Source organism: Colias croceus, chromosome 25, assembly GCF_905220415.1.
Source record: "Colias croceus chromosome 25, ilColCroc2.1".
Lineage (NCBI taxonomy): Eukaryota > Metazoa > Arthropoda > Insecta > Lepidoptera > Pieridae > Colias > Colias croceus.
The window spans coordinates 7,847,573-7,875,529 of NC_059561.1; the positions used below are offsets into that span (position 1 = coordinate 7,847,573).

At 36.5% G+C, this 27,957-nt stretch overlaps 1 protein-coding gene across 1 annotated transcript; it reads right to left on the minus strand.

The window, feature by feature from the left end:
• Positions 1 to 7,409: 7,409 nt before the first annotated feature.
• LOC123703209 (homeobox protein ARX-like) lies at positions 7,410 to 23,856 on the minus strand. Its single transcript, XM_045651139.1, has 6 exons — positions 23,452 to 23,856; positions 16,924 to 17,063; positions 16,341 to 16,481; positions 10,350 to 10,437; positions 8,745 to 8,862; positions 7,410 to 8,363 (listed from the first exon to the last, which is right to left on the minus strand). Exons 1-6 carry the CDS (start codon positions 23,519 to 23,521, stop codon positions 8,171 to 8,173), a joined length of 750 nt encoding a protein of 249 aa, XP_045507095.1. The 5' UTR covers positions 23,522 to 23,856; the 3' UTR covers positions 7,410 to 8,170.
• Positions 23,857 to 27,957: the final 4,101 nt, after the last annotated feature.

The following is a 27,957-nucleotide window of genomic DNA, read 5'->3' on the forward strand; positions in this document are numbered from 1 at the left end:
TCAAGCTATCTAACATGTGTAGATTATTAAACAATAATATCATTAAACGATTACAAGCAGGCAGTGGGCAGTGGGCAGTGGGCAGAGGGCAGTGGGAGCCCACAGCTGTCCACACTGTACTCTTATCAGTTACCTGTCCCGACGCTTATCGCTTCGTTCGGCGCTATCTTGTTGACTCTCCATCAATTATATTTCAGGTTTATTACTTTCTATTACCCCTTCAATTGTCAGGTGTTTGATACGATTAACGGAATCACTTTTCGTACTGTGTTTAGATTAGTTTCATGTATGACACTCATTACTTTATTTTTCATAACATCACTTTTGACCTTTTTGTTTATGTTAATTAGGATAGCACATTAATTTTAATTGTTCACACCATTCAATCAATCATTGTATAACAATATACGATGAACAAATTAAACGCAAAGGGCATAAAAAACGCCAACCTCCAGAACAATGTAAATAATGAAATTAAATAAACGAATTGAGCACGTTTATTGGCATAATATTGAATGCGCCAGATAAATGCGTTTCTCACGACGCAGATTATTGTCGAACCAGTGAATATTGACCTTCGTGAGAAGTTCGCACATTCGGACAAATAGCGGAGCTTTCAAAGGGTGAGCCACTGGAGTGAACATCATTTCATTAACTTCAATTATTGCAAATTATAAAACAATCTTATTGCTCGTATAAACAATATTATTAATTTAAAATTCAATGAAAGTAAGCAGCTTTAGTTATGTAAAGCCGGTGTATAGGTAAGTTTCAGCTCTGTAAGTAATCTGTATTAATGTGAAATCTACAATTCTGCTGCCTTTTCAGAAATTTATAAACCCAGGAAAAATTGAAATTCAATTTTGCTTTCGTTTCACAATTTTGAACAATTTTTTTCATGAAGTCGATTCAAAATATGTATTGTTATGCATTCATTTCATGCTAGTTTAGAAATTTTTTTGAAATTATGGGTTTCTGAGTTATAACAATACAAATAGATATATCTTCGTCTTGAATTCGCAATATGTACCTTTTAGATAGCATAGAATCCACAAACTCAGATTTCAATTAAATAAGTATTACTCATATAAGATTTAATAAAGACATCGGTACTTGTAATGCTAAAGTAAGTAAGTCCGCTGACAGTAAATAAACCGCAGTATGATCGAGTAATAACGTGAAGATAAATGCTCACTAAACGGTCAGAGAAGGCTCGACGCTCACTGAACTACAGACCCTCCTATGATTGTTTATTATTCTCAATTGTTTTGTAGTACTGTAAATATTTTACTTTATAAACAATTTATTATGTAAATGATCTCTACAATAAATTTAAATTATAAGTATATTTTCGTGGTAGTTTGGCGTTATTATTATTAGTTTGTAAGCTGTAAGCCTTACATTTAAAGGTGTTTATGAGCCAAAAGTACCTAAACAATCGCCATTAAATGAATAGTTTAAAATATAACATACGTATTAAATATTGAAGATTTATAAAAACTGTAGTTTTATTGAGTTCATTTGATAAAACAGCGCGACATTACCATTAAGCAACTTAACAAACAAGCGTTTTTAAACACAATTGAATAGCACATATTAACTCCGGTGTAAAGAAGGGTACAAATCGCTGTATAAACTTAATATCGGGCAAATTGCCGGCGGCGGGGTGCGCAGGGGGCACGCGGGGTGCGGGGGGTGTACGGGGAGCGGGGTCGGGAGGGGGGAGGGGGGGACAGCGGGCAAACATCTGAAGCTTTTATTGCGATGATCGCGTATTGATTCCGCTCATAAGCTGCTGTTACAAGGATAATTTCATCTAGCGTGCGACATTCGCCCGCCTTGCTCGCAGCTAGGGCTGCCAGGGCGGTCTTTATATCGGGTATAACATAAATAGCTTGTGAAAAATGAAAATCCTATTAAGGTTCTATGTTTATAACTCTCATCACTTTAAGTCACACTTTCAAACTTGGCAAGACAGATAAAATATTAAAATTCAGGTAGTTACCTAGGTACATAATTATTCTAGTAGGCAAAAAAAGACTTAAATATTTTACCACCTTTGTTTCATAACTATGACCATTTAAAGTCAAATTGTCTGATTCTATTATAGATTTAAAAAAAAATCCTTCACGCCTTGCATTCATTTCACAAAATATAAAACAACATAATATTACTCATATTATTCGTATTGTAAAATAATAATATTATGTTATTCATCGGAGCGCAGCAGCCCTGCGCCGCGAGCGGTTACATTTATTAGTTTATTCAGTGGCTGGCGAGCAGCAGCTTTATGAGTCTCAGATTAACCTTATTTCACTACATATTACGATGTTTGTGCTCGGATTGCGAATGTCATCTCCGAGGGCGCTGTTTATTACTTCTGCCTCAATTAGGGCTGCGGTAATTAAATATTGGAGGAGCTGCCTCATTTGCTTTTTGTGAATTAATAAACCCGACCTTTGTTTGAGATTGCTTTGTGGCGTTTTTTCGTTTTTGTTTCGGAGTCGCAGACAATTGGGGTTACTTTTCATTAAGTTCTGTTTATGTATTGTGTTGGAAAGTATAACAATTAAACATCGATTAAAAAACTACTTTTCGAAATTCAAAAGCACTGTAGAAGAAAATCAAAAATAGGTAATTTTTAGGTAGAGCTAAAAAAGAGGTGTTTTTCTACCTTCTCAAAAAATATTAAAGCTATAACTTTAATCGCCTACATTTAAAACATACTTAACCACAACGAACTATAGAAATGGCTCAAATCTCGAATATTCCGCGCACAATGCTAATGATCCGATGGGCTACGATTGCGCGCAATTACTCCTGCAAATGTAATGAATGCTGTAACTACAACAAAGAGTGTCACCAACAGCATCCGATAGACGGCACTGCAAGGGGTCTTTACACGGCACGATTTGTGCACGACACACGACACGACAATGATTAAGTTTATGAGCAATTTGAATGTCAGTTGAATAATTTTCATGCATATCTCATAATTTTCATTCACTTAGTTGTATTGTACAATGTACAATGTGCAAATTCTTTAATATTCAAATATACAAGTAAATACATGGACTGTATGGGTGGTTTGTATGAAAAAAAGGAAAAAATTGCACCTAGCAAGGACGGATCAAAAGAATGGACAGGTGTATAGCATCAATATTGTATTTTAATTAAAACAGTAGCAGCTCTATAAAAGCTGCAGTCTTTCAATCTCACACAAAAATAGATTCTTCTCGTTCGATAGCTTACACTAGCCAGTAAAACTGATTTTCATGATGATTACCTGATTTTCGTATCGGAGCGTGTACAACAGATCTATAAGCTTACAGAAATTTAGTGAGCCTTCTTAAACGATATGTTACTAACGGAACGAGCTGTTGAAACTACTCAGAAACTGAAAATCTCGTTTCAATAATATCTTGATTAAAATATAAATTTAAACATTTACTGACTATTAAAATAATTACTCATACAACATCTACACATACACACATACACACACACATATACACGCACGCATACACACACACACATAATATGCACACTTAATATTTAAATGGCAATTAAACATTGAAATATTTTTTATGTAATACAGCGAAAGAGATTGAGCCCCACAACACAGGGGATCCTAGTGTGGGGTTCAATGCAGCACATGTAACTATATTATGTAACATTTCTTGAAACTAATAAAGAAATTTTTCATTTTTCAAGTATAACCAGCCGTGCGCATAAATCGGTCAATGTAAAGATCCTTTTGAGCATTCAATGAAATTCTTTTGTTAGATATTCCAATTTCATTGTATCCTTCATCATCAACTTTAATAAATTATAATTTTTGATGCAATATTACAATAATGTATTATTTTGCAGAAAAGTTGCAGCCGACGAGCTTTGATTAACAGCCTAGGCTCTTTATTTATCAGCGCTATTTTATTAATTTAATGAACTGACTAGGTTTTTCTTAAGCTAACTATTCATATAAAATTGAGTAAATATTGTGCTAAAATAACAAATGAATCAATTGTAATAAGTTTTCCAGCAAACTTTTTCACATTTTTCACACTCTTTGGTTGAATTGCTCTACATGAGTTCGCGAACAAACTACGAGTAATACCAAGATTATTGTAGCCTAAGATTGTAGCCTTAAAGAAAGTCACAAATATGCACAAATAATTATAAAGTGGTAAGTATTAAATGATGTACCTACTATACAACATTATAGCGCTTTGAAGGAAAATTAATGTATGTACCTAAATTTCTAAATCTTACATGAGCAAGTACGTAGCCCTTTTCAGTAGTGACAATTTCGTATTAATTACCAAATGTAACTGCAATATTAATAGGATCGTACCTTTTCGGTTTCGGTATAGCAAGTAGGTATTTGTGTCCCTGTAAAATGAAATGATCGTGTGAAAGTCAAACAACGACCGATGTTTGTTGATAATCACACGGGTGAATTTGACGCTGCCACCGATAAACAATGTCATCTCGTTACACTCCTCCCTCCCCCTCCCACTGCCTCTGCAAGCTTTATTTCATTACAGGATTACTAACTATGCAAATATCCAGGTATTATAATAACGTTGGTTATAGTAAGTTCAACATTAGGTATAGAGGCAGACTAGCTTACAGCCCGCCGCTTCGCCCGCTATGTCTAAAACCTAATAAATTATATAGGTACTAAAACCTTCCTCTTGAATCACTCTATCTATTAAAAAAACCGCATCAAAATCCGTTGCGTAGTTTTAAAGATTTAAGCATACAAAGGTACATAGGGACAGAGAAAGCGACTTTGTTTTATACTATGTAGTGATATATCAGCAATATAAAACAGCTCTAATCATACATAGTATAAATAGCTCTATCTAGAAGAGCCTAGTATACTTATGCTCTTCTTGATAGAGCTAGGGTCTGGGATATAAAAAAGTTGAAAATCTTATTTTTTGATATCCATAAATTGAAATCTTAAATCCATAGCTTGTAAAAAATCTTAAAATTCTGTGAAGCAGTTTTAGTTTACGTATTGTTTATCCATTACAAACAATCAAACCTACCATGCCTTTATTATCATAATTTCGGTAGAAGAAAACGACGCCTGAAGCTTACTTTTAAGTAGGTAGTTGTTCATTTACACAAAAAATACATAAATATTATAGATATAGTAGTTTTGACTTTTTCGTTAACGAACACGTGATCGTGTAGTTTTTTATTATTTCATTTACTTTGTTATAAACTTAGGTAGTTATTCCTATCATTTTTCCACTGAGCGAATAAAACGTACAAATTTAATTTCAAGATCGAAATAAAACCAAAGTTTGAATGAAACTTCAGAAGAAATTATTTGAATACAGTAATGCTAATCCGATGTTCCCACAATGTGAATTTAATAAAAAGTTATAACAGACAAGATAAATCTTCGAAAAGTTCCAAGTGTGCACAGCGTAGCTTGCCGCCGGGTATTATCGTGAAAGTTTCACAATAGGTATTAGGGAGTACCGGGGGCTCATAACTCGGGAGCTAATGCGCTAAACTGTTTATCGGAGGAGGCTCGCTAGGTTAATGGCGGCCCAATTACGGGTCGGTCCGCCCCGAGCCGCACTCCGCGTGACTCCGCGCCGCTGCTGCGCGCCTGGTACCCCACCATCGCTTGTTCTTGTGCTCTAGCTTTAGAAAACAACATTTATATTTATTATACCTTCCTAGTATTTTCTTATTTCATTTTATCCAAGTAATAAAAGCACCAAGTAATAAAAGCACCCTGTAAGCCTTACCTACCTAACCCACCTACTCGTCAAAAAATCAAATGGTATTTTATCTTCAGATTTATTATATTTATGGTTTCAAACTTCAGGTTGAGTGACATACAGTAAGCAGCCAGCAGTTCTATTAAATTAACACTGTTCAGGTTATTTTATTAATTCTATGCAACAAGAGTCAGGCTTCACTTTGTAATAGACAAAAATAAAATTTAAATTCATAATGATAATCGCTCTACACGACTAGAAGGTTCGTATACATTGTATGGCACAAAATGAAATTAAAGCGCACAATGGAGGCAGCCGTAAGCCGAGTGCTTAGCGCCCAATTTTTGCCAAATTAATCTTTCTTCAAACACTCCTCGTTGAGAGCTGGAGACGCAAAGTTAATCTTCGCTTCACTCCGCACTCCGCACCACGGCCGCACTCGGTCTAGACAAAGAGGCGGGAATCGATCACTTTTCTACTTTATTGAGTTTCAAAAGAATACTCATTTAATTGATTATATTCTTAAACGGTGTTTTTAAAAGAGTAGACACTATTTACGAATTAGACTATTAGAATTCTAACGCTTATGTGAAGAATAATAAATTATGAAGAACTAGCTGCTCACTAGGTTCAGTAATCGTGATTGAGGTTGCAACTTACAAGAGCTACACAGTACACACTCCTACATCTGTAAGTACCGATAATAATATCCTGTAGGTGCCTAACAATGCATTCATACTCACTTGTGTACAAACTCGATCGAAATACTGTATCAAGTACTTAAACATTAAACAATAGCTGCAAAAAATCCCTTCTCTCGTAATTTTCAAAGGACTATGTTTCTGCTTTTGGTGTATGATTGCTTACATTATATACGAGCGATAGTACACATTCGCTTTGCAGAAATTATAGTATTTTTTACACATTGTTTGTTACCGTCGTAGCGTTGATTGACACCAATGAAATGGCTCGTCTCTCAGGACAGATTACTAGGAGCACAGAAGAGGGAAGCTGAAGGAGCTCAAACAATAGACTCCACAATACAACGCCGTGGACCCCACACTCTAATGTTTTATGGTGAACAAGAGACGTGCACACACCGAACAATGAAATTAATACAAGAGGGATTACATTTGTTTGTCAGCTCTTATTTCGTCTTATTAAGTTTATGGAAAGGGACAGTGTAAATAAAATAACCAGAAATTATATTCATCTAATATAATATTTAAAGTGCTACAATGTCAATTATTGCAAACCCACTAAATATCTACTTCAATAAATAGTTGCTACAGAGCCCTAATCTAATTGTTCTTACTATACGTCACCACAAAGTCAGAAATACATTACAAAACTAAATTTAAGTCCTTCTAAATTTGAAAATGACATTATTTTACACAAATTTTTAAGAAATCATTTATGGATCAATTATGGATGTACTCTCTCTTTGGGCAATTAACATTATATAATTTACAGTATGTACAATCTTAAAATATACTTACATTTCTATTATTTACAAGTAATTTTATGAAAACTTGTGGTATATGTAATCGTTACATCTATTTATTAAGTAACTATCAAAATCATAAATATGTGAATCTAAGGTTTTTTGTGGTGTAGCAATACGTTGACTCTGAAGACAACATAATATTTTATGCATAAAAAAAGAAATACTAGCGCAATTATAGAAAGAAAATATTATAGTTGTCTTATTCGAGTCAACAGACATGCTGCATGTATCGATAATGAGATCAGAATTAGGACATGTATAATTGTATAGGTATACTTATATAAGGCACACGTAACTTTAGGGAAATAAACAAAATGTTACCTATTATTTTATATTTACACAATAAGTTTTATATTGGTAATACATATATAATTTAGATTATTACTAAATGTTAAAAAATTAATGACAGTAGATAAATTTATACTCGTAGATTATATAATTCTATTTCCACATTGTTTGTGACATAACAGATTGGTTCAAAAGTTTAAACGCTTAAACACATATCGTAAACATGAATGAACGATAATTTAATGGAAGGTGTGAAAGTTAAATAGTAACTGTTAGCACATTGTATGCACCAAATATCAGTTTTGTAGTGAAATGCAGTGTACAATCTAATAAAGTCATGAATTAAAAATGCATCGTATAAACCGTGTATAAAATACTTTAAAAATCATGAAAAATTTATGAAAATTATAATAGTCCACAAAATAAAGTACCTACCTAAGTTTAGATCGTAGTTACCTTAAAAAGCAACGACAGAACTATTCGATCAGATGAATATATAGGAAATACTATATGAGATACATACAAATGTGCGTTTTAATTTCTTGACTAACTTTATCCATAAGTATAGAAAGAAATAACTGATGATGTCGGACATTAGTGAACTGGGAAGTGAGACGTGTCAAGCGGGTTACGTGTGCACGCGGCTGTACCGCTCGTGCAGCAGGCGCAGCGCGTCCGGCGCGCTATGCGGTGCGGGCGGTGCGGGCGCGGGCGCGGTGTGCGCGGCGTGCGCGGCGTGCGGGGCCAGCGGCAGCGGCGAGCGCGCCGGCGACGGGGACCGCGCGGGGGACAGCGGCGCCGCCGGCAGCCGCAGCACGTACCTGCGGGCGGGCCTGTTAGTGCGGTAGCTCATACGGGAACATGCATTGAAAAACGCGCAGTCAGACAAATATACACACAGATATCGTACACGGACATAAGTCAAGACCGGACATAAATCACATACATATAAAACACACAGTAATATCTCGCACAAACGAAGCACTCGCAAGACAAAGTAGACAAATATAACACACACACACGCCCGGACAGACATGAGAAACAAACACACTCAGTGGATTTAACACACGTATAGGTGTTATATCCGCTATGATATTAACACAGAAGTAACACTCAGACATAACACACACACGTAGACTAATGAACTCAATATTCCACTGGTATTCTGTTGCTGGCGTACAGGGCGCAGCACTCGAACTCACCGATGCAGCAGCGCGGTGAAGGCGGGCTCGTGCCAGGGCGCGGGTGCCAGCGCGCCGAGCCCCAGCGCCCACCACTCGCTGCCCGAGCTCACCGGCGCCACGCCCCACTCGCCCACACCTGCACGACACAGTTTTACTCAAACTCAATAAAAATTAAAAAAAGAAAAAGTTTTTAAACTACCTTCGGATTCAGACGTTCTTTCTATCAAGAAGGAACAGCAAGAAAGTCGATTTCTAAAGTTTTTCGTTCATGCAGTTCAATTAAAAATAATTTAAATTTATTGGCTGCCTACTAAAAGTCCTCTAAGTAATATCATTTCACAATTCTGATTAATTTTTCATTAACATACGTTAAGAATAAAGAAGGGCCTAGCATAGAACCTTGTGGGACACCCGTTTGCTGTATAAAACCTTTTCAGTTTCTGTAAGTTAAACTAAAATTAAGTAAAAGTATGTCGAGATTACGGGGATGATGGTGCGCATTATCCATGTACTGAATAAACAAAATAATAGTGATGATCACAAAAAATAAGACAATAATAATATGGTAACTATTAAATCCAATGTAATTGCCTGAATACAAATATTATATTCAAAACTGACAGCACTCTTTCTTTGTGACGATTTATTATTAAAATGATACGTTATTACAACGTATACATATATCGATAAGTGAGACAATGTCTCCCATTGAGTGCGAGCCGCGAGGTGAGCCCACCTGCCCGCGCCGCAGCCGTCGCGCTGAGGGGCGATTACACCTCACACTATGAACTGTTTTATTTAAACAAATATTTATTTTGACATTCTATTCTACCAGCAAATCTATATGAACCCTTGTGTAAACTTTCGTGTAGATCTAATCCAGTGTAAACTCAAGTTAGTTTTAATTATTAAATTTTAAATACATTTGCTGTTTATAGTACCTATACACTGCACTTATAAGGTAACTTCATTTATAAATTAAGTATTACTTCTAAAATATATCTATGATAGAAAGTTAAGTATTACAATTTTGAGTTAAAAATAAATACAAAAGTATCAAACAAAACTATTGATTGAACCCATTAATTACATTCACAAATGGCAGTTTAGAAACATAAACGTGTTAAATCGTTAACAAGCAGTGCGCGGGGCGGAGCCGCAGCGACACGTCACACGACACGCGTCTCCCGATATCGGGCCAATTAATGGCATTATAATAACACCTTACCGGGACATCCGCGGTAATGATACGTGTTAAAAGCAGATTTGTAAATAGATACACAACATGTGAACGAAATCGAAAAATAATGACCAAATTAACAATTTTTATTTCGATTTATCTTTCAAATTGGTATTTTACGCGCTGTAATTGTTTAGGCAACGAGCCATTTGCTGGAAGTTCATTAATTATGAATTGGAAATCAGAATCAGGCGGAGTAATTATTATAGTACCTATCCAATATAGTCCTGCGTTAAATATGATAAAGAAACTTATAGAATTGGGTCACTAATGACGTGTTAAATATAAACCTGGGATTTGTTTCAACTTATAGTTCAACATCTTTTTAAAAATATCATGAATATAAATATCAGGCTATGTAATATCTGCAGCACGGCACTCACCGTGTTCGTGATGCAGGAAGGGCGCGTGCTCCCGGCCCAGCGCCTTCTCCCGCTTGCGCCACTTCGCTCGTCTGTTCTGGAACCAAACCTGCAACAAAACTCGCCTTTACTAACTGTTTTTCAGATAGTTAATATAGCATCGAATCGGGGAATGATAGCATTTCAACAATTACGTTAATTAATCACAATTCTCAACATAATCGTAACTAATGTTCCTACTTGAATCAAAATGATTATAAACTTGACAGTGAACATAAATGTGATAAAGTGATCTGACTTTATTCAGAAACTATAAATAAATTGTTCACTATTTAAATATCCGAATAAGCGTCAGGAAGTATGATCGCAAATGGTGGCGGCGACAATGGGCCGCGCGGGCAGCCGGCAGACGCAGCAAGGGCGCGCTAAATGTCTCAACCCCGTCCACTTTTAATTTTTTTATCGCATAATTGCCGCCAATTTGTCGCCCGCTCTCCACTACAATGGGGACGTAATGAAAAGCAATTACGCATACGTGGTTTTCGCGCGATACAGTGCGCGACGCGAACCCGACCCTCGGCCGAGCGCTTTAGGGTTTACATTGCAGCGGAGCCGGCGGAGAATAGAAACAAATTGAGCTAGTCGAGCCACATTGCGCTAATAAAAAGACATTGTAACGCGAAGGCAAAAATGGCATAATTTGATAATTTCCAAATGAGTCCGTTCCGCTGCGGATCTCGACTCAAGCAAATAAGAGTTCACGCTCGATTGGCTGCCATCACAATTCACAATTGCCATTTGATTTGAACTTAATGGTGCGGTGCATTCTTCCTTGTGGTGACTTGCTTTTTACAATATGAACTCGTATACATATAGACGACCATGCACGAAAATTTCCAACCATAGCAAATAAAAAAGAGCACAACTAATGTCACACGTTTAATAATGTGTACAATGTTACTAAAATATAAATAATATTAAGAGAAACTTCGTACGATCGCCAGTTTCTACTCTTTCACGTATAATCAGCTGATCGGATCCGTATTAAATTTTGTTTACATATTATAGAATGTAGTCTGCATAAACTGGATAAGCATCTTTTTTGCGGGTAGCTAGTTTTGTTATAAAATATTCTGTAAAAAAGGCTAAATATGCAGTAAAGTAATTGAAAGAGTTAATGGAAATTAAACTCTAGATATTGAGTTAATTACGGGTTCTCACTTTGCCCAGTGTTTCGTGAAATTTAATAGCAATTAAATAATTGAGCAAATGGTAGCGCGCACTACAGCGCGGCGGAGATGAGGGCCGCCGAGTGTCGCCTCTCGCACCGATCACTCAAACTCTTTAATACTTCTCAATTGCTTTCTGAAACCACACTTTGCGACTATCCCGCTCAGATAAAAATCGATCTTACATCTACACGATAAGGCTCAAATCCCGCGGTGCGGCGCGGCGTCGAGAGGCTTCGTGACTCGTTTGTCGGCGAGCGCCATCTATGGAGTGGATTAAAAGCAATTTGCCGCTTCGAGTGCGATTTAGGGAGCACTTTTGTTCCGGAGCTCGCCAGTATCGCGGCAAAACAATTTTCAAACGACCATAATAAATTCAAGAAGCCACAAAATTAACCGCATCGCAATTATCGCCGGAACCGTAATTATACTCTCTTAAAGTTTCATCAGCGCATCTGAAAGCGAATGAATTCCTCGTTACGTCCGCCTCCGCTCCCCGCGCGCAGCTCGCAGCCCTGTGCTGTGTTTTTAAGTGTTTTATTGTCTGTGCGATTCAAATCCCGCTCGAGTGTCCACGATATTAACAAGGGTTGCCAACAACTGTTAACTGTTTTCACTTTACCAACGATTGCTGTTGTAAAAACTTTTGGAAACTTATTGTCACTAGATGTAATCATAAATTTGCTTGTATTTTTTCATAAATCTCTTATTGTTTATATAACGATAATATAATTGAAAATAATTAAATTATCAATTATATTACCTAACCATTACAGTCAGTCTTTTGCATAAAGCATTGCAACATTTGTAGCATCATCAAAAATCTAAAAATTGCGTACCTATAGGATAGTATATTTTTATTTCTTCCATAACTACACAACATATTAACTTTATGCCAAGAGGCAGCCCGAGATCCCCCCCGGCCCCTCCCCCTCCCACTGGTAATTACCAAATTGCAGCGGCGCTCGCTTTAACTGCACCCGAAGAGCTCTCGGCGCTCAAACCGCTTAATTAAACTATTGTTACTCGCGCACTTGTACTCCATTGCCCATATCATACCTAACGAACGCTTATTTACGATTCACTTCTATTATGATCGCAATACATTACGCTTATGGTAAACATACTTAATAAACCACATACATAGGTAGTCTTGATTATTGTGAGAAAAAATTTACATTTACCTATAGTTTGAAATAAAATGCGTGGTGTAAATGAGAAAAGTTTGATACGCAACTCTTCCAGTCGTCGCTAACTCGATATCGGAGCAAAGGGCCCTCGCGCCATGAATGAGATTCATCAAGCTAAGCCGAAGACGCTAAGCCAGATGAGTGTAAAGGATCAGAACTTGGAGACAATGGAGACGAAATTCTAATGAGCACCGTGAATGCATCTAACGAGCTGAGAGCAGATCTACGCGACGCGCCGTGCAGCGCTCGGCGAGACCAGGATACAGCCACACTCGAGTGAGTGCTACAGATCGCCATTCTGTGCATATTTCTAACCACAAAAGTAACACGTTACTTGAGCGTTAGGATAAGGTACTTGTTAGTAGTTTAGCATTTAAACTGGCGAAATAACTGAATGATTAGTAGAGATACATATTATGATCGTGAGGAAAATGGTCTTTGATATTTTCATTAAAAAACAAACGTAACCTTCATTTCAAGGAAAAGAATAAATTCACTGTTTGATATTATAATATGTACCTACAGAAATATATATAGACGCACCTCCGCGGTTTAACATAATTTCTTAATAAAAGTGAAGGTGTCAATTCTTAAATACGCATTTCTTTTTATTTAAGAATTGCTCACCCAACCAATAAGCACAATACCCGCGGCCACTGCGAGGCGGAGTCAACGTGCCCACCGAGTGGCGAAATGCATAAAAATTACATAAAACCGCTCAAATTATCACAATTATTAACCGCTACAAAAAATGTAATCGTTTATTTCTATTTAGCGTAACTAGTTGGACGTTTAAAGTAAACTACTGTGAATTAAGTCATTTATGAAATTGTGCATAATTATAAGATTTCATGCAATTGTAAGGGATTGCAAGCCGAGGAGGTAATCAGTGGCGATTAGCGAGGCGGAGGCGCGGCAAACATTAGCGCTGTCGACGCGAGAGCATAATGAGCGGAATTAGCGGCCATTGTGCGGCGCCCCCGCCCCGCGCCCTGCCGGCGTGCACCCGCCCGGACCCAGCACTACCGTCTGCAGTCTGCACGCACTCGCACGCTGGGTAATGATAACGGAAAGCAGTGCACTTCACAACACATAATGCATATTAGCACCGATTGAATTCTGCTGACCGTAATTATTTGATAATGATGCAATACTGGATACACGACATACAAATAAACTTACCTTACCTGGTGTTCGAGCAGCGAACAAATATTTTATTTTAAATTACTTATTATCCATAGTTACATTACATATTATAATAATTGAGCAATAACGTAAATGAGGTCAAGCTACCTCAGCAGTATTATCGTGCGACGGCCGATCCGGCTCGAAAATGTACAGTTCACCTAAAGCAGCGCCCGAGTGCTAATCTATCCGCTTGAATCCGCGTAAATCACATAATATATTAGCAGCAATTAAAGTGTTCCCAGTTGTCCTTTATCATATTATCATCATCATTAGCAGCATTTAGCGCGACCTAAATACAGTCCACATTCGACGTAATACGTAAACCGTACACCTGGTAAATGGTAAATATTATTAAAGATGCAATATTTTGTAATTTAACACTGTAATTTGACATTTTAACTTTACTATAATATGTAAGAGCAAAACCAAGCATCAAATTTGCCATTCGGATGAGGTCGTTTGTTAGCGGAGGGTAGTCTGCAAATGATTAGACATTAACTCGAGGTGTGACGCAATCTAGCGCGCATTGTGCGCGCTGCGGTCGGCCACAATGCACGTAATGCTAATTACCGCGCGATTGTCGCCGCCAGCGCGCCGCCGAGCCGTGCCCGCTACCACTAGCCCACGTATTGTCTGATTCTTAACACACCGCTATTCACCATTCATATACGCCTACAAATTAAACTCACTAGAATTACCAGTTTGTTTTGGTTATATTTCTGGCCGTAATTATCAAGTGGCACAGAAATGTTTACTACAATTTGCAGTCTTATATTGTTTACATTTGATAATCTTATTCAAACCAAAACATACAACAAATACATTTAGTCCGTCAATATTATGTTCCTCTTATTATTCTACGAATACCTTTTATACTAGGTTTTTAAAATTACCAAAATACACCTTTTAGTTACCCAATTAGACACGTAATTAATCTCTTGAATTCCATTCAGTTAAACGTGGCTAATTGCTATTAATATATGAAAACCGCACAATTACTGCGCTAATAACGCTTTATTACAAAATTGAGACCAATTTAGATTAAGCCCAAATGTGTTACGTGATATTTCTCCCTAATGAAATTAAACTGTTCACTCATAATTATGCATATTACATTTCTGTTACGAAATTTATATTATGTTTTTCGTGAAAATATTGTAATTTACTTTAGTTTTGTAGAGTCAATTGTATTATTCAATGTATAAACTGGATTTTGATAAATGTACGTATAGGCGGTATAGGTATAAGCATTAAGGGGGGTTAGGCGGTCAGCGAAAATTCAGCTATTCGGGCCTGAGGTAAGCGGTGAGGGGGTCCGCGTTTAGTATGGAATCAACGTGCTCGAAACTAAAAATCGTAAGCGCCATTCACATTTTTAACAAAAAGTGAATGAAAATATTTAGTATTTTCTAAATCTAAAACAGTCACGAAATCGAGAAGGTAAATGCCTATGTACTTGTGATTTTATACGAATTATTATCGTAAAATACGGTTGTAATGAGCATTTATATGATATTTTAGAGGTAACTTCAGGATTTTTTTTTATCGAGCAAAAGTTTTCCAATCGTGTTTTGGAAACAGTCATCCCATCACACATACGTTCTGTAATACATATTAGAAATTTCAGTGCGAAAAAACCTCAATATTTTCAATTATAGCTCATAGAAAACAGTCTATTTTTCCGTGTTCACCTACTAAGGGCCCTTAAATAAAAATATAATTTTTATTTTGCAATAAAATTAATAGAGGAGGTTTTAACATTCAGTCTACAAAGTGCTTGGTAGATGAAACAATTACTACGAGACTAAAAAAAAGTGAAATGTAAGTATGTACATGTTTATTTGGATTTAATAAACAATATAAAAAAATGTCCATCAAATCAAAACAATGTAGAATTTCGTAGCAATTTCGTAGCAATTTCGTAGTACGCAAGAATATCTATTTTTACTTATTTTTTAATTTATTATAATTTGCTTCACAGCTGGAAAATAACACATATGTCTATCTCCGAAAATCACGTTTAATTATGTTACTTAGATCATTCACAAATAAAATTAACAACGTGGGCCCCAAATGAGATCCTTGCGAAACTCCCGCTAGTATCGATTTTTTCCTTGTAACATACGCGTGAATCTTATTAACAAGGTGAGTATGATTTTGATACAACGCACGTACCATAGATATCGTGACCCGCAGATACTGTTTCAGATATCTTTTCCAACAAAATCATATGGTCTATTAAATCAAACGCCTCGCTTCAGTGACTACTTCAGTTTGAAGTGAAAATAGCGAATGAATCTAGCCAGTATTTTCTTGTGTACGATTTTACGCGAGTATTGCACATTTAGAAATTAATAATTATTATAAGGCAAAAAATAATTATCTGGTGTAAGGTGTGAACGTACCTGCACGCGCGCCTCGCTGAGGTCGAGGCGCAGGGCGAGCTCCTCGCGCGTGAACACGTCGGGATACTGCGTCTTGTCGAACGCGCGCTCCAGCTCGTGCAGCTGGTACGTGGTGAATGTGGTCCGGCTGCGGCGCACCTGCTTCAGAACGACCAATATTTATCCCTTCATTTTTATACTTCTTAAAGTTACTCTAATTTCCTAATCATCTTACTCTTACACTGCAGATTTCATTTCTTCTACTACACATTTACTCAGATAATTTATAAAACATGGAATTATTGAGCTCAAGCTTGAATTTTGACATTCACTTTAGACTAAAATTTGATTTTGTGACTCGAAAATCTCAACTAAATTTTGGTCATCTTCGTTACAGAGACAATCTACCTTTCAATAATGGACTAATATAGTAAATTTCACACACACATTACTAGTACACTGATTGCGTTGAAAATGAGGTATGGAAAATTCTTGCTTTAATTTAATTTCATCATCATATTCTTTCAGAATCTTGATCGGTTGATTTTTGCCAAACTCGAAAAACATTGTCTGAAATATACATAAGTTAAGTTAAGCAAGCTACCTTGCGCGGTCTGCTGGCATCCAGGTGGTCGGGCAGCTCGGCGCTCGGCTCGGCGTCCGGCTCGGCGCTCGGCTCGGTATCTGGCTCCACCTCATGTTCCGAGTCTGAGTGCACGCTCTCGCTTTTCAACTCCACGTTGTCTGTTGTAAAGAAGTGGAATTTAAACCCAAATTTAAAAATACTTCTGGATAAGATGTAGTTCTGTCATCGGTTTTTCAAATTGCAACCGATTAGAAACAGAAAGATAATCCGTTCGATGAAATTATACAGAAATAATCTTTAAACAGACATTGTCACTACCTACTTAAAGAATCAGAGTAACAAATAATAAAAGAAGAACATAATAACAGAACATCATAATAGAACTAACATGTATCCGTAATCATAGTGTTTCAAGCAATATTTCAATGAAACTAAACATAAATGACGAATAATACTGACATAATATAAGGGAATACCAAACAAAGCCATTTGGAGTTTGCGAATAACATTATATTATAATCAATGGTACAATGCGACATGATAAACATGTTCATTTCAATTAGCATGCGATTACCGGGGAGGTCAATTGCTAAAACTTTTCCCATCGACCACGTGACATCGATCTTTTAATCCGAACTGAACCCGCTCCGAGCGGCCACCCCAAGCCCTGTAATTACCAAACCGTTCAACGTAAAGCCGACCCACTGGCCCGACAATAAGCCGCAAATTAGCGTGCGGCCGCGTCGCGATAGGGCTACCGGCAGTCAGTTGTCGACAAACAAAATACGCTTTTTGTAAAGCACTTAGCGTCACTCGACGTTAGTTGCGCTATTTATTTATTGTAATAGTATTTTTGTAGTTTTGTAATTGTTGCGAGGAATTAGTGCAGTACAAAGAGATTACAAGTTATTGTACAGAGACGAGGGGCGACTAATGCGGCACAATTAGATCTCAACTCTCAACTTCACTGACATTCAACAGCACATCTTCATCCTACATGTGAAAGTTCACGATCACAATACGTTTCATGTAAAACTAATTTAACTATAACACGGTAATAAAATATCATTAAAAAGGTCGCAAATTTATAGAAATGATACAATAATTAATTAATTATACATTTCTGTGAAGTTTGGAGCTCGCATAATAATTATCAAACATTCATTGAAAATTATAACAGGAGTCAGGATCCGACAACTTTTCGTAATAAAGATACAATAGCACTTTTAGACTGTAGTAATTTCACATCGAAGGTAAATATTTCTCATAAATAAAATCATGATTTTTGATAAAAGCTACAAAACGGTTCAAGAGTCATAGTCAGAGAAGAGTCATATTTTATTGAAGTTGTTCTTACTCAATGATTCAGGCAATATAATGAGTAAACATCGAAATAAACCGTACTCACCACTCACCAGTCTGAAAAGCCTTTATCATATAAAATGCTTGTTAAATTGATCCGATCAAATATATCGACGAACAGAGACAATATTTTATAAAAACGAACGAATGCATCGCTGCTTCAAAAGCAGATTTGCACGGAGGCCGGTCTGTTATCGGATTTTGAACCGTTTCCAGTTGTGATACGGGTGATGTCGGCGGTCGGCAGCCGGAGGTAGGCAGTAGGTACTCACCGGAGGCAGCGTAACGAGCAACACGTTGAGTGGCAATTTGACAGGATTAGCGCACACGTAGAGATCATCGGCAAGCCTTTGTATGTAATTGGCCAAAAGGTATACGACAATTTGTTTAACAATATAAACTGGCTACAAGTGCCCTGTATGTATCGGCCGGGATAAAACACCGTCACTGTTTCATTAAGTGTATCTACCACTAAAATAGTTCATAAAGATTTTGAGAAAAATTGAAATAGTTATTCAAACAGAACAATATTGAAAGGTTGTAAATAGTAATGATAAACAGTCCGTTCTATCAATATGGTTTTCCTTTATTTCCCACACACATTCCTTGTTCAAAATAAGTAGAAGAAAAACTGCTTTAACTGTAAGAAGAACAAGAAGCGGCGTAAGGAAGTATCAGTTTAGTTCATTATTCCTATTACCTATTCTATAAAAATATAGGTAAATTAATTTTTCAAATCAAATCTTCTGGTAATCAAACAACAAAATCAAATTTGTGTAACCAATTACCTACACGAAAACAGTAGAATACCGATGTATGTAAGTATAATTAATAGGTAATTATGTATCGGGTGCGTCTTACGATAGCCTGAAACAATCCATCTATGACTTTATACATATTATCAGCAGATGTATTTGAGTAACAACCTTCGATACTAATCTTCATTCTCCTAAAAACTATTTGATATTATGGTATGAATTTCTCTCCTGCGTCTGTCTTCAGCATGTAGGTACCCTACGGCAATCTTTCGAGTTGAGAATAATTGATGTGAATAACATTAACTGGTCAATTATTAAGAGTTAGTTTCAAGGAGCATATTTTTATGAATGGGAAAATGAATACGTACGTGGCTGTACGTAGGTGGGAAACATTCTCTATTTCTTTACCTCCTACGTTAAAAACAACCGACTTCAAAAACAGAAAAGTAAAGAATAAAAAAAGATTTGATATTATTAATTACTTATATTATTAATTAGTTGTGCTATTTATTAAATAAGTTTGAAGTCGGTGCCAAACACTAAGCAATTAGTATTAAGCCCGTGCACCGACACTTTTCCGTTTTTGAAGTCGGTTGTTGCACGACGATGCGAAGCATCAGAGAGTGCTTTACGATCGAAAAATTTTTTTCGCCTCATTTTTGCAGCTATTCTTATTATTATAGCCTTGTTAGTTCACGGAATCAAGATATTTTGCATACTATTGTCGAGATAATTTAATGGAGATTAATCCCATACTTTTTAAAAATTGATTTATTTTTAACGTACCTAGGTTTTTTTTATTACATCTCACAACTGGCCCAAAATTTTGGTATTGTATAAGTTTATGAATCTCCTTGAGCACAATGCGCCCTCATTATGTTGCGCAGCCTCTTGCTGTCCGATCCCTGGCGTGTCTACTTGTCTGCTTTAGCGTGGAGTGCTCTCAGCGGCCGCGGGACGATAAGCACAATATTTGCCTTACACACAATGTGTCAACACAATATAACTAATACCCGCCATCATTCGGCTATTGCGACCCGCCCTACCGTGAACTATTACATATTTTAATAAGCATTATACCCCGACCCTCACGCGCTACTTTAATCTTTATCATAAATATTTAAAGCCTAAAATGCAGTGCATTATGTCATTTTGTAAAACTAATACAAATCCGATATAATGAAGCCGCGGGGGGCCGAGGCCGAGGGTGCTTTCAAAGAAAAATCGAAAATTACAAGTTATTAAAGATTATTTATAGAGTTATGATTTAGAGTAGAGATAATGTTTGTGGTTATGTTGATAAATATTATATATAATATTCCTGGGTCTATATGGCGATAATTATTATAATATTATTTATACGTACCTATGGTTACAAACTTTTTATATTAAAGTGGAGCAATTACTTAATTATTAGTTCAATTAATTGAACTAGGTGATTTAGGTACCTAGTTATGGTAATTAATAATTATCTATAATATTTTAATTTAATCAATAATACATAATAATAAATTGAATGATACCTACACATTATTTGTTAGATAATTATTAATTAATTGGTGTACCTACCTAGGTATAAGAATAAAAAGTAATTAATATTATAATTAATTGAAATAAACATAATATTTCAATTAATTATAATACCTTTTATTCTGTAATGCAATGGCATTACAAAAATAGAAATTAGGTACCTACAATAATTGGTCAATTATTATTATTAAAATCTAAGCCTAGGATAGGAGAAATATATTTTTATCTACTTATTTTACCTACATTATTGTTGTAATAAAAAAGTATCCAAGAATAATTTTAACCCTCTAATGCCATCTACGGCTAGCGGCTAGGATATTCGGACAGCAATTAATTAAATATTATTTATTTATTTATTTAATTTATGGAACACACAACAATATATACACATTACATTATATATAAGAAGACATTATCTAATTAATGTATTAAATAATATATATTTATCAATTATAGGTGTACACAACATTCGCATTAATAACACTTATACAATTAAACATAAACGAAAGAAAAACATAATCAATATACTAGGTACATTATTTTATACGCTTCTGGAAAAACTGTGAATAATTTTATGCTTATACTGTGCGAGAGATCCAAAAAATATGTCAAGATCTGGTTATGTTTTGGACATTATTTGTTGGTTATAAGTAGCACACATTCTCGATAATGGAGCATGTTTGCCTAGGTTAGTTTTACAAACTGGAACACAAAAAAGGTTTTTTACCGGTTTTCTGGGAAAGCCATACGGTATCTGAAAAGCGATGTTAGAAATGATGTCCTCACAGACAACAGCACCGTTTACACATTTATGGAGAAATAGTAAATCGCGTAATTTGCGCGCGGTCGCGTAAAGAAATCATTTAAAAAAAATCTAAGCGTTCACTATATTATGGGCAGCGATGTGATATACCTCGAGAGGTAAAAGCCAAGTGTCTCGTGAAGGAACGCTGAATAGATTCAATACGCTGCGAATGTACGGCATAGTAGGGATTCCATACCACACAAGCAAACTCGAGGTGACTGCGAACCAGAGAATTATAAAGAACTATTTTAGTTGATGTCTTAAAATGTGAGTCATGTCTTTTAATAAAGCCCAACATCCGTGCTGCGTTTTTGATAATATTGTCTAAGTGGGATGTTAACCTGAGTCCGCTGTCTAAAGTGACGCCAAGATCTACAATTTGAGAATTTTCACTGAGTGCAACATTTTCGATATTATATTTAGAATGCAGCAGTGATTTTTTTCGCGTAAATCTTATGTAAGAACATTTTTTAGAGTTGATGACCATATAGTTAGCTTTACACCAGATTGCTATGTTGTCCAAATCATCCTGAATAGCATTTACGTCCGATTAATTTTTATTGATTTATAGATTTTTAAGTCATCAGCAAAAAGAGCATAGTTGCAATGTTTGATACAGATTATTAAAAAATGTCATTTCGTATAAAAGTTATCTATAAGTAATAACGAACTAAATCAATTGATTAGGCATCTGCATTTAACCGAGGGGTATTTTATATACCTACTCGTACTTAGGTAGATAATATGGATTGTAGAGTTTTATAGTCTTCTTATTTAGTGATATTTACGAAATGTGTAAAAATTAATGTACGAAGGTAAAATATCTTCTCTGACAATTCTTTTTATCTTCAAATAACTTCTACTTCTTCTACTGCTTTTATACAGGTGGAATCGACGAAGTTAAAAATTTCGTTCAATTGTCACGCGATATAATATAATGTCATAATGAATACAATGAGTGCAAATGTTCTTGGAGTAGGTACCACGTGACATCTGCAGAATATCTGATTTCACAGCAACTCAAGCGCTAACTGCTGAGTAGGTAATAGGTATAACCTATACTAGCTTGTACTTTGGAGTAGGTAATAAACTTTTTCAAGAACGATTTGTATAGAATGGGGCGGCAGGAAAATTTAAGTAGGTACCCACATAGTTTCACGTTTCGTTTATTTTTAAAATACATAATAATAGCTAATATTTAAATACTGATTAAGGTTATTCTTAATCTGTATTAAAATATTAGGTATTTTTCAAGTCCTGTCTCCTGTCTTATGGAGTAGGTTTAAAATTAGAGATTTGTTAAGCTGATCAGGTACAAACAAATTCAGTTTATGTCAGAAAATTCTACAAAATGTTATCTGCATAATAATATATATGGAATGTACATTATTAAATTTTTAATATAATATTTTTTAGAAAAACTTCCAGATTATAAATTATAATTATGCGGCTAATTTTTATTTCGTCGAATACATAATATTATAACCCTTAAGTAGGTACAGCTTACAAATGATGGCTTAAAATATTATTTTTCAATGTTGGAAATTATAAATATAAATTCATTTTATAACGCTTCTAGAAAAATCTAAGTGCATAAAATTAGTTCAATTAATTATAAAATAACCTTTTTCTCTACAGAAACTAGGTACCTAATTGTGAATATTCTCTTCCTGACTATTTATCAGTGACTTGTATTGTTCTCTATTTATCTATTCCGAATTTGCTCGATATATTGGAACGATATTAGTTTTAATAAATACTATAATGAAGCATTCCAATTAGGTAAGAAACTGTGCTCTATAAACCTACATAGGTAGGTATATTTTTACTTACTTACACTATTTTTGAGCGATTTAACAGACCGATAAAAAAAGAAAAAAGATAATAAATCCTTCCCATCTTTACTACCTAATATTATAAATGCGAACATGTAAACACATTCGTTCGTATTTCTTTCACCTGGCAATCGACCGATTTTATGATTTTTACGTATGGAGAGCGAAAGCCTTTATTTGAAACATTTAATTACCATGAGAATTCCTTTTACCTCGCAAAGTCGCAAGTAAAAGCTAGTAAAAACATGATGATTACCATTAGAGACATGCCGATGTCCCAGTATGCTGTCGATGGTGTAGGCCACGCCGCGCCGCGCACTCGACATGCCGACACTATCGCACTAACGCACCAACGCACTACGCACTATCGCACACGCACCAACGCACTACGCACTACGCACTACACACACTATAGGTACGTTTGTTTTATTGTCCTTTCCAGTCACTTTCACTTCATTATTCAAAAAACTAAAACCAAACTGTCAATATAAATAAATCACGTTAATCTAACGTTAAATTAGTGAAATTCTGTATTCGCTCGAAAAAATTAATAAATAATTATTTCAATAAAAATATAATTGAATAATTTAATTCCCGCCTGCAACTCTGAAGTTTCGTAGAACGGCAATGAAATTCGCGATTGACGTGTGACCTCGCAGAACTTTTGTCAAACTTTGACTGAGGTCTGTAAGTCGACGCAGAGGTCCCGCCTCGCGAGGGTTAGCGGCTGTCCCGCTCTGGCGCGCGCACGGGCCGTAGCGCCGTCCCGCTCGCGAGCCCGCCCCGGAGCGCCGCCATTGGCCGCTCGCAGTGGGAGGGGAAAGTGCAGCTCACTGCTACTTGATGTCAGTAAGATGCAACTAACCTCGCCGCTTATTAAATTAGCCCGTAACTATTCTAATTAGTTCGACTATATTTGGCCATTTAGTATTGTGGCTTTTCTACAGCATAGTGAAATATCTCGTCAGCCTTTTCACAAATAACACACGATATGCACTTATTTTCAACTTATTAATGAATCCTTTTTTTAATTCCTATGCCACCGAGTTGAGAGATTAATAAATAAGGATTATAAATAATAATTAATAAAAATATAATGTATATTTAATTACATTAACGAACGCATTTTTTTTCACAATTTAAAATTTTGTAGACAAACTGTAAATGAACCAACGTTAGGTACCTATGCACAAACCTACCTAGGTATCTCATGCGTGCACAGAGACACCACACACACAAAAAGAAAAGCGCGCTATATGGCAGCTCTATCTCGGACTACAATATCTTCGTTTAACGAGATCATGGCAAACGCTTCTCTATCGTAGCTACCCACATAAAAAACAAACTCCACAAATTCCAGTCCTGCCAAATATCTATCCTAAGAATTCACGTAATCATAATTAGGATAACACATCGCCATTGTTTACTAATCGTGTCTCTTACATAGGTTTGAGGTTGAGCCTCGAGCCTCGAGTAATCTTAAAGCCGAGTATTATTTGCAGATTTAAAATGAGATTAAGGAAATGCGTCATCGAGTCCATCGCTGGGGCGTGAGAACCGCTCTCGAGCCTCACTAATGCTGCGACGTAATCTTGAGATTACGTCTCGTTTTCGATTAATTTGAAGCATTGAAACACGAGCAGCATTGTTTGCGAGGCATTAGCAGGTGTAATCGGTTTGTCGAGAGCTGCCTCGCTCCAGCTTACGCCTTGCCAGTTCCCGGGAACAGCCGCATTAACCAACTTACCATCCGTGTTATTCTGCTCTTCACCACTTATTGTAAACGTTTGTTATTTATCGAGTATCATTTATATTAGAGAGCTTGTGTGACTTGTTAAATCCTACCTTTAATTCCATTCGCAGGATTTTGTTATGAACTTACATGCATGTAAGTAAGTATCTTATGTGCTTTAGGTACTAGGTTTCCGCCCGCGGCTTCGCCCGCGCAGTCAAAGAAAAACCCGCATAGGTCCCGTTCCCGTGGGATTTCCGGGATTGCGTCATTTTCCCGTCCTTTCTTGGGTATCAAAAATTATCTCCATACCAAATTTCATGAAAATTGGTTCAGTAGGTAGTTTAGGCGTGATTGAGTAACAGACAGACAGACAGTGTTACTTTCGCATTTATAATATTAAGTGGATGGATTTTTATTTTAAATCAGACTGAAAATTGTAATGATTTTTTCGTTTTGCTTGTTCCAAGATTGCACAAGCAATCTTTTTTTTTTTATTTCAATCAGATTACGAAAGTTGTAAAGCAACCTGTCGGGACTGCGGTTGATCAAATACCTAATAATATTTTGAAAATAACTACCGTAGGAAATAGGAATAAATAAATTATTTTATTTTTCATGAAAGATTCGTACCTAGATGCTGTTTTTATTAATTACTTTCTGAATCAAATCACTAATGATAAAAAAGGCGTGTGTGCTGAGCACACGTTTCAGGAGTGAAACTAAGAAGTTTAGTTTAGTTTAGTTTTGCCAAAGATGGCAAGTTTGAAAAATACCAAAATCGTCGCCTCACTCTATGACGTGACGGCAATAGCCATGACGCCACATTGAAATTTTTAGTTTGCAACGCCTACACTGCAATGTAGCATACTGTATAATGTAAGTACATCGATTATATCGTAGTTGTAGGGAATATCTGGCTCGAATAATCATAACTGCTAGCCAGCCATATCCGGAGAGCTCTCGAGGCACAACATTCGATGACAACGAGCGACAAAGACAGTTCCGTTCGCGTCTCTTTGCCACGAATTAAGGCAATTTTCTCAAAGCCGGAAAATAAAATAATAGCCGGCCCATTAGCGATCTGTTGTGTGCTCTCCCCCCCCCCCTAGTGCCCCTTCCCCGCCGCGCACCCCGCTACGCGCCGCTAATCGGCGGAAATGAGCGCGGAGTGAGTCTCTTTGAGCGGAGAGGAGTTTCATTCCGACTCATTTAACGTCTCCGCCAGCGACTTGCCAACTCGCCAATTAAATACAGTCAATGACTCGTCTCTTCTTTACATGTGTCACTTTGGATATTCCATTGTGAGGGTTTTTATTGTTCTCCCGCGACTTCAATAGCCGTCGGCTCATCTCCGACATCTGCTGTGAATTCTGATAAAAAAATGCGAAATATAATTGCGTAAATAAGACTATAGATAACAATATTGTGGTCAAACTAATCAAATGATCACGAATTTTGTCGCATCCTCACTAAAAGAAAAAAAGACGTGTAGCACTCGGGGACTGCCGCGGTAAAACTATTGCATAGCATGTAAGCATGCCTTCAAGCCACACCTCCGTGCCCGTCGGAGTGGGAAGCGTGAGGTTTTTCGTTACGGAATTTCTCGATTCTGTCCCCGCGCTCAAGGCCCGCGATAAAAGCTATATGCAATAGCTTAAAAAACAATGTACCAAATAAAAACAGAAACCAATAGGTAAATACCTACTTATCACGATACACAATCATCATTATGCTCCCACTGCTGGGACACGGCCCACGGGCCTACCATAAGGAATCAGGCCTTAATCCACCACGCTGGCTAAGTTCGGGTTGGCAGTTGTCACAACTCGCATGTCGTCGAACTATTTGATCCTTCGACATGTCGATTTCCTCACGACGTTTTCCTTCACCGTTCGAGCAGTGGTAATGTTATAAACATGCGCAGATAAATTGAAAAATCAATTTAACTGCACACGCTTGCCTTGTCTCGAAATCGATTTGAAGTCAGAGTTCCTCACACTGAACCACCATATGAATCCTATGCTGAACTACGAACATTCATGAAAAAAGGTAATTCATATCATGCCATATGCCTGATGCTACGATACCTTCATAATATTATGCAGCCTAATTTTGATCTACTACAGCCAATCGTATTTTAATAATAATTATTTATATCTATGTACATGAAGATCGTGATTGTGAAAAACACAGACAAAGTCAGTAAGTATTTTGTCGCTCGGTCTCCAGTTATTAGTTTGTTTGTTCTCAGTGCAGAATACAAGCACTAGCTTTTAGCCCACAGCTTCGCCGGCGTAGTCATAGATAAACCCGCAATTTTTCCCGTTCCCATGGGATTTTGGGGATAAAAATATCCTAAGTGTTAATTGTGGCAAATTACTGGAAAATTTTCAGTCAGGTCAGCAGTTTTTGCGTAAAGGATTAACAAACGAAGTACGAACATACAAAGTATCGCATAATTACGATATGAGTAGATTTGTCATTTGAGAGCATCGTATTATCGTATAGCAGTGGCGGTAGGGAAGGCTTGCACATCCGCGCACGGGCGGCTGCAGCGGCTGATCGCGTCCGCTCGCCGACAGCCGAGTGAGGACATCCGCCGGCAGGGCTGCCGGCTGCCTCACGCACTTATGAGTTATAATCATCCTATTAGCTATAAAGGACAATTTGTTTGCTTTTTATTTGACGTCCGCGTCGTGTCGTCGTATTTAATATTGTTCACTCAAGTACCTACATTACATTATAGTTGGTTATAAATTATAATATAGTTGGTTTGAATCAGTTACAATATTATAACTTTAGTTTCATAGTTCGATCAAGTGCCGATTTTATTTTTCATTTTTTTTTCTTTTTTGCTATTTTTAGTACCTACTACTATAACGTATAAAATTTAAAAACAGAATGTACTTTGCGTTTTTTATCATTAACCGGATAGTAGGTACTAGGTAGGTACCTACTCCAAAGCTCGCAAAAAAGGACACAGAAAAATACACTTTCGCCTTTATAATTATTGGTAAGGAAGTAAGA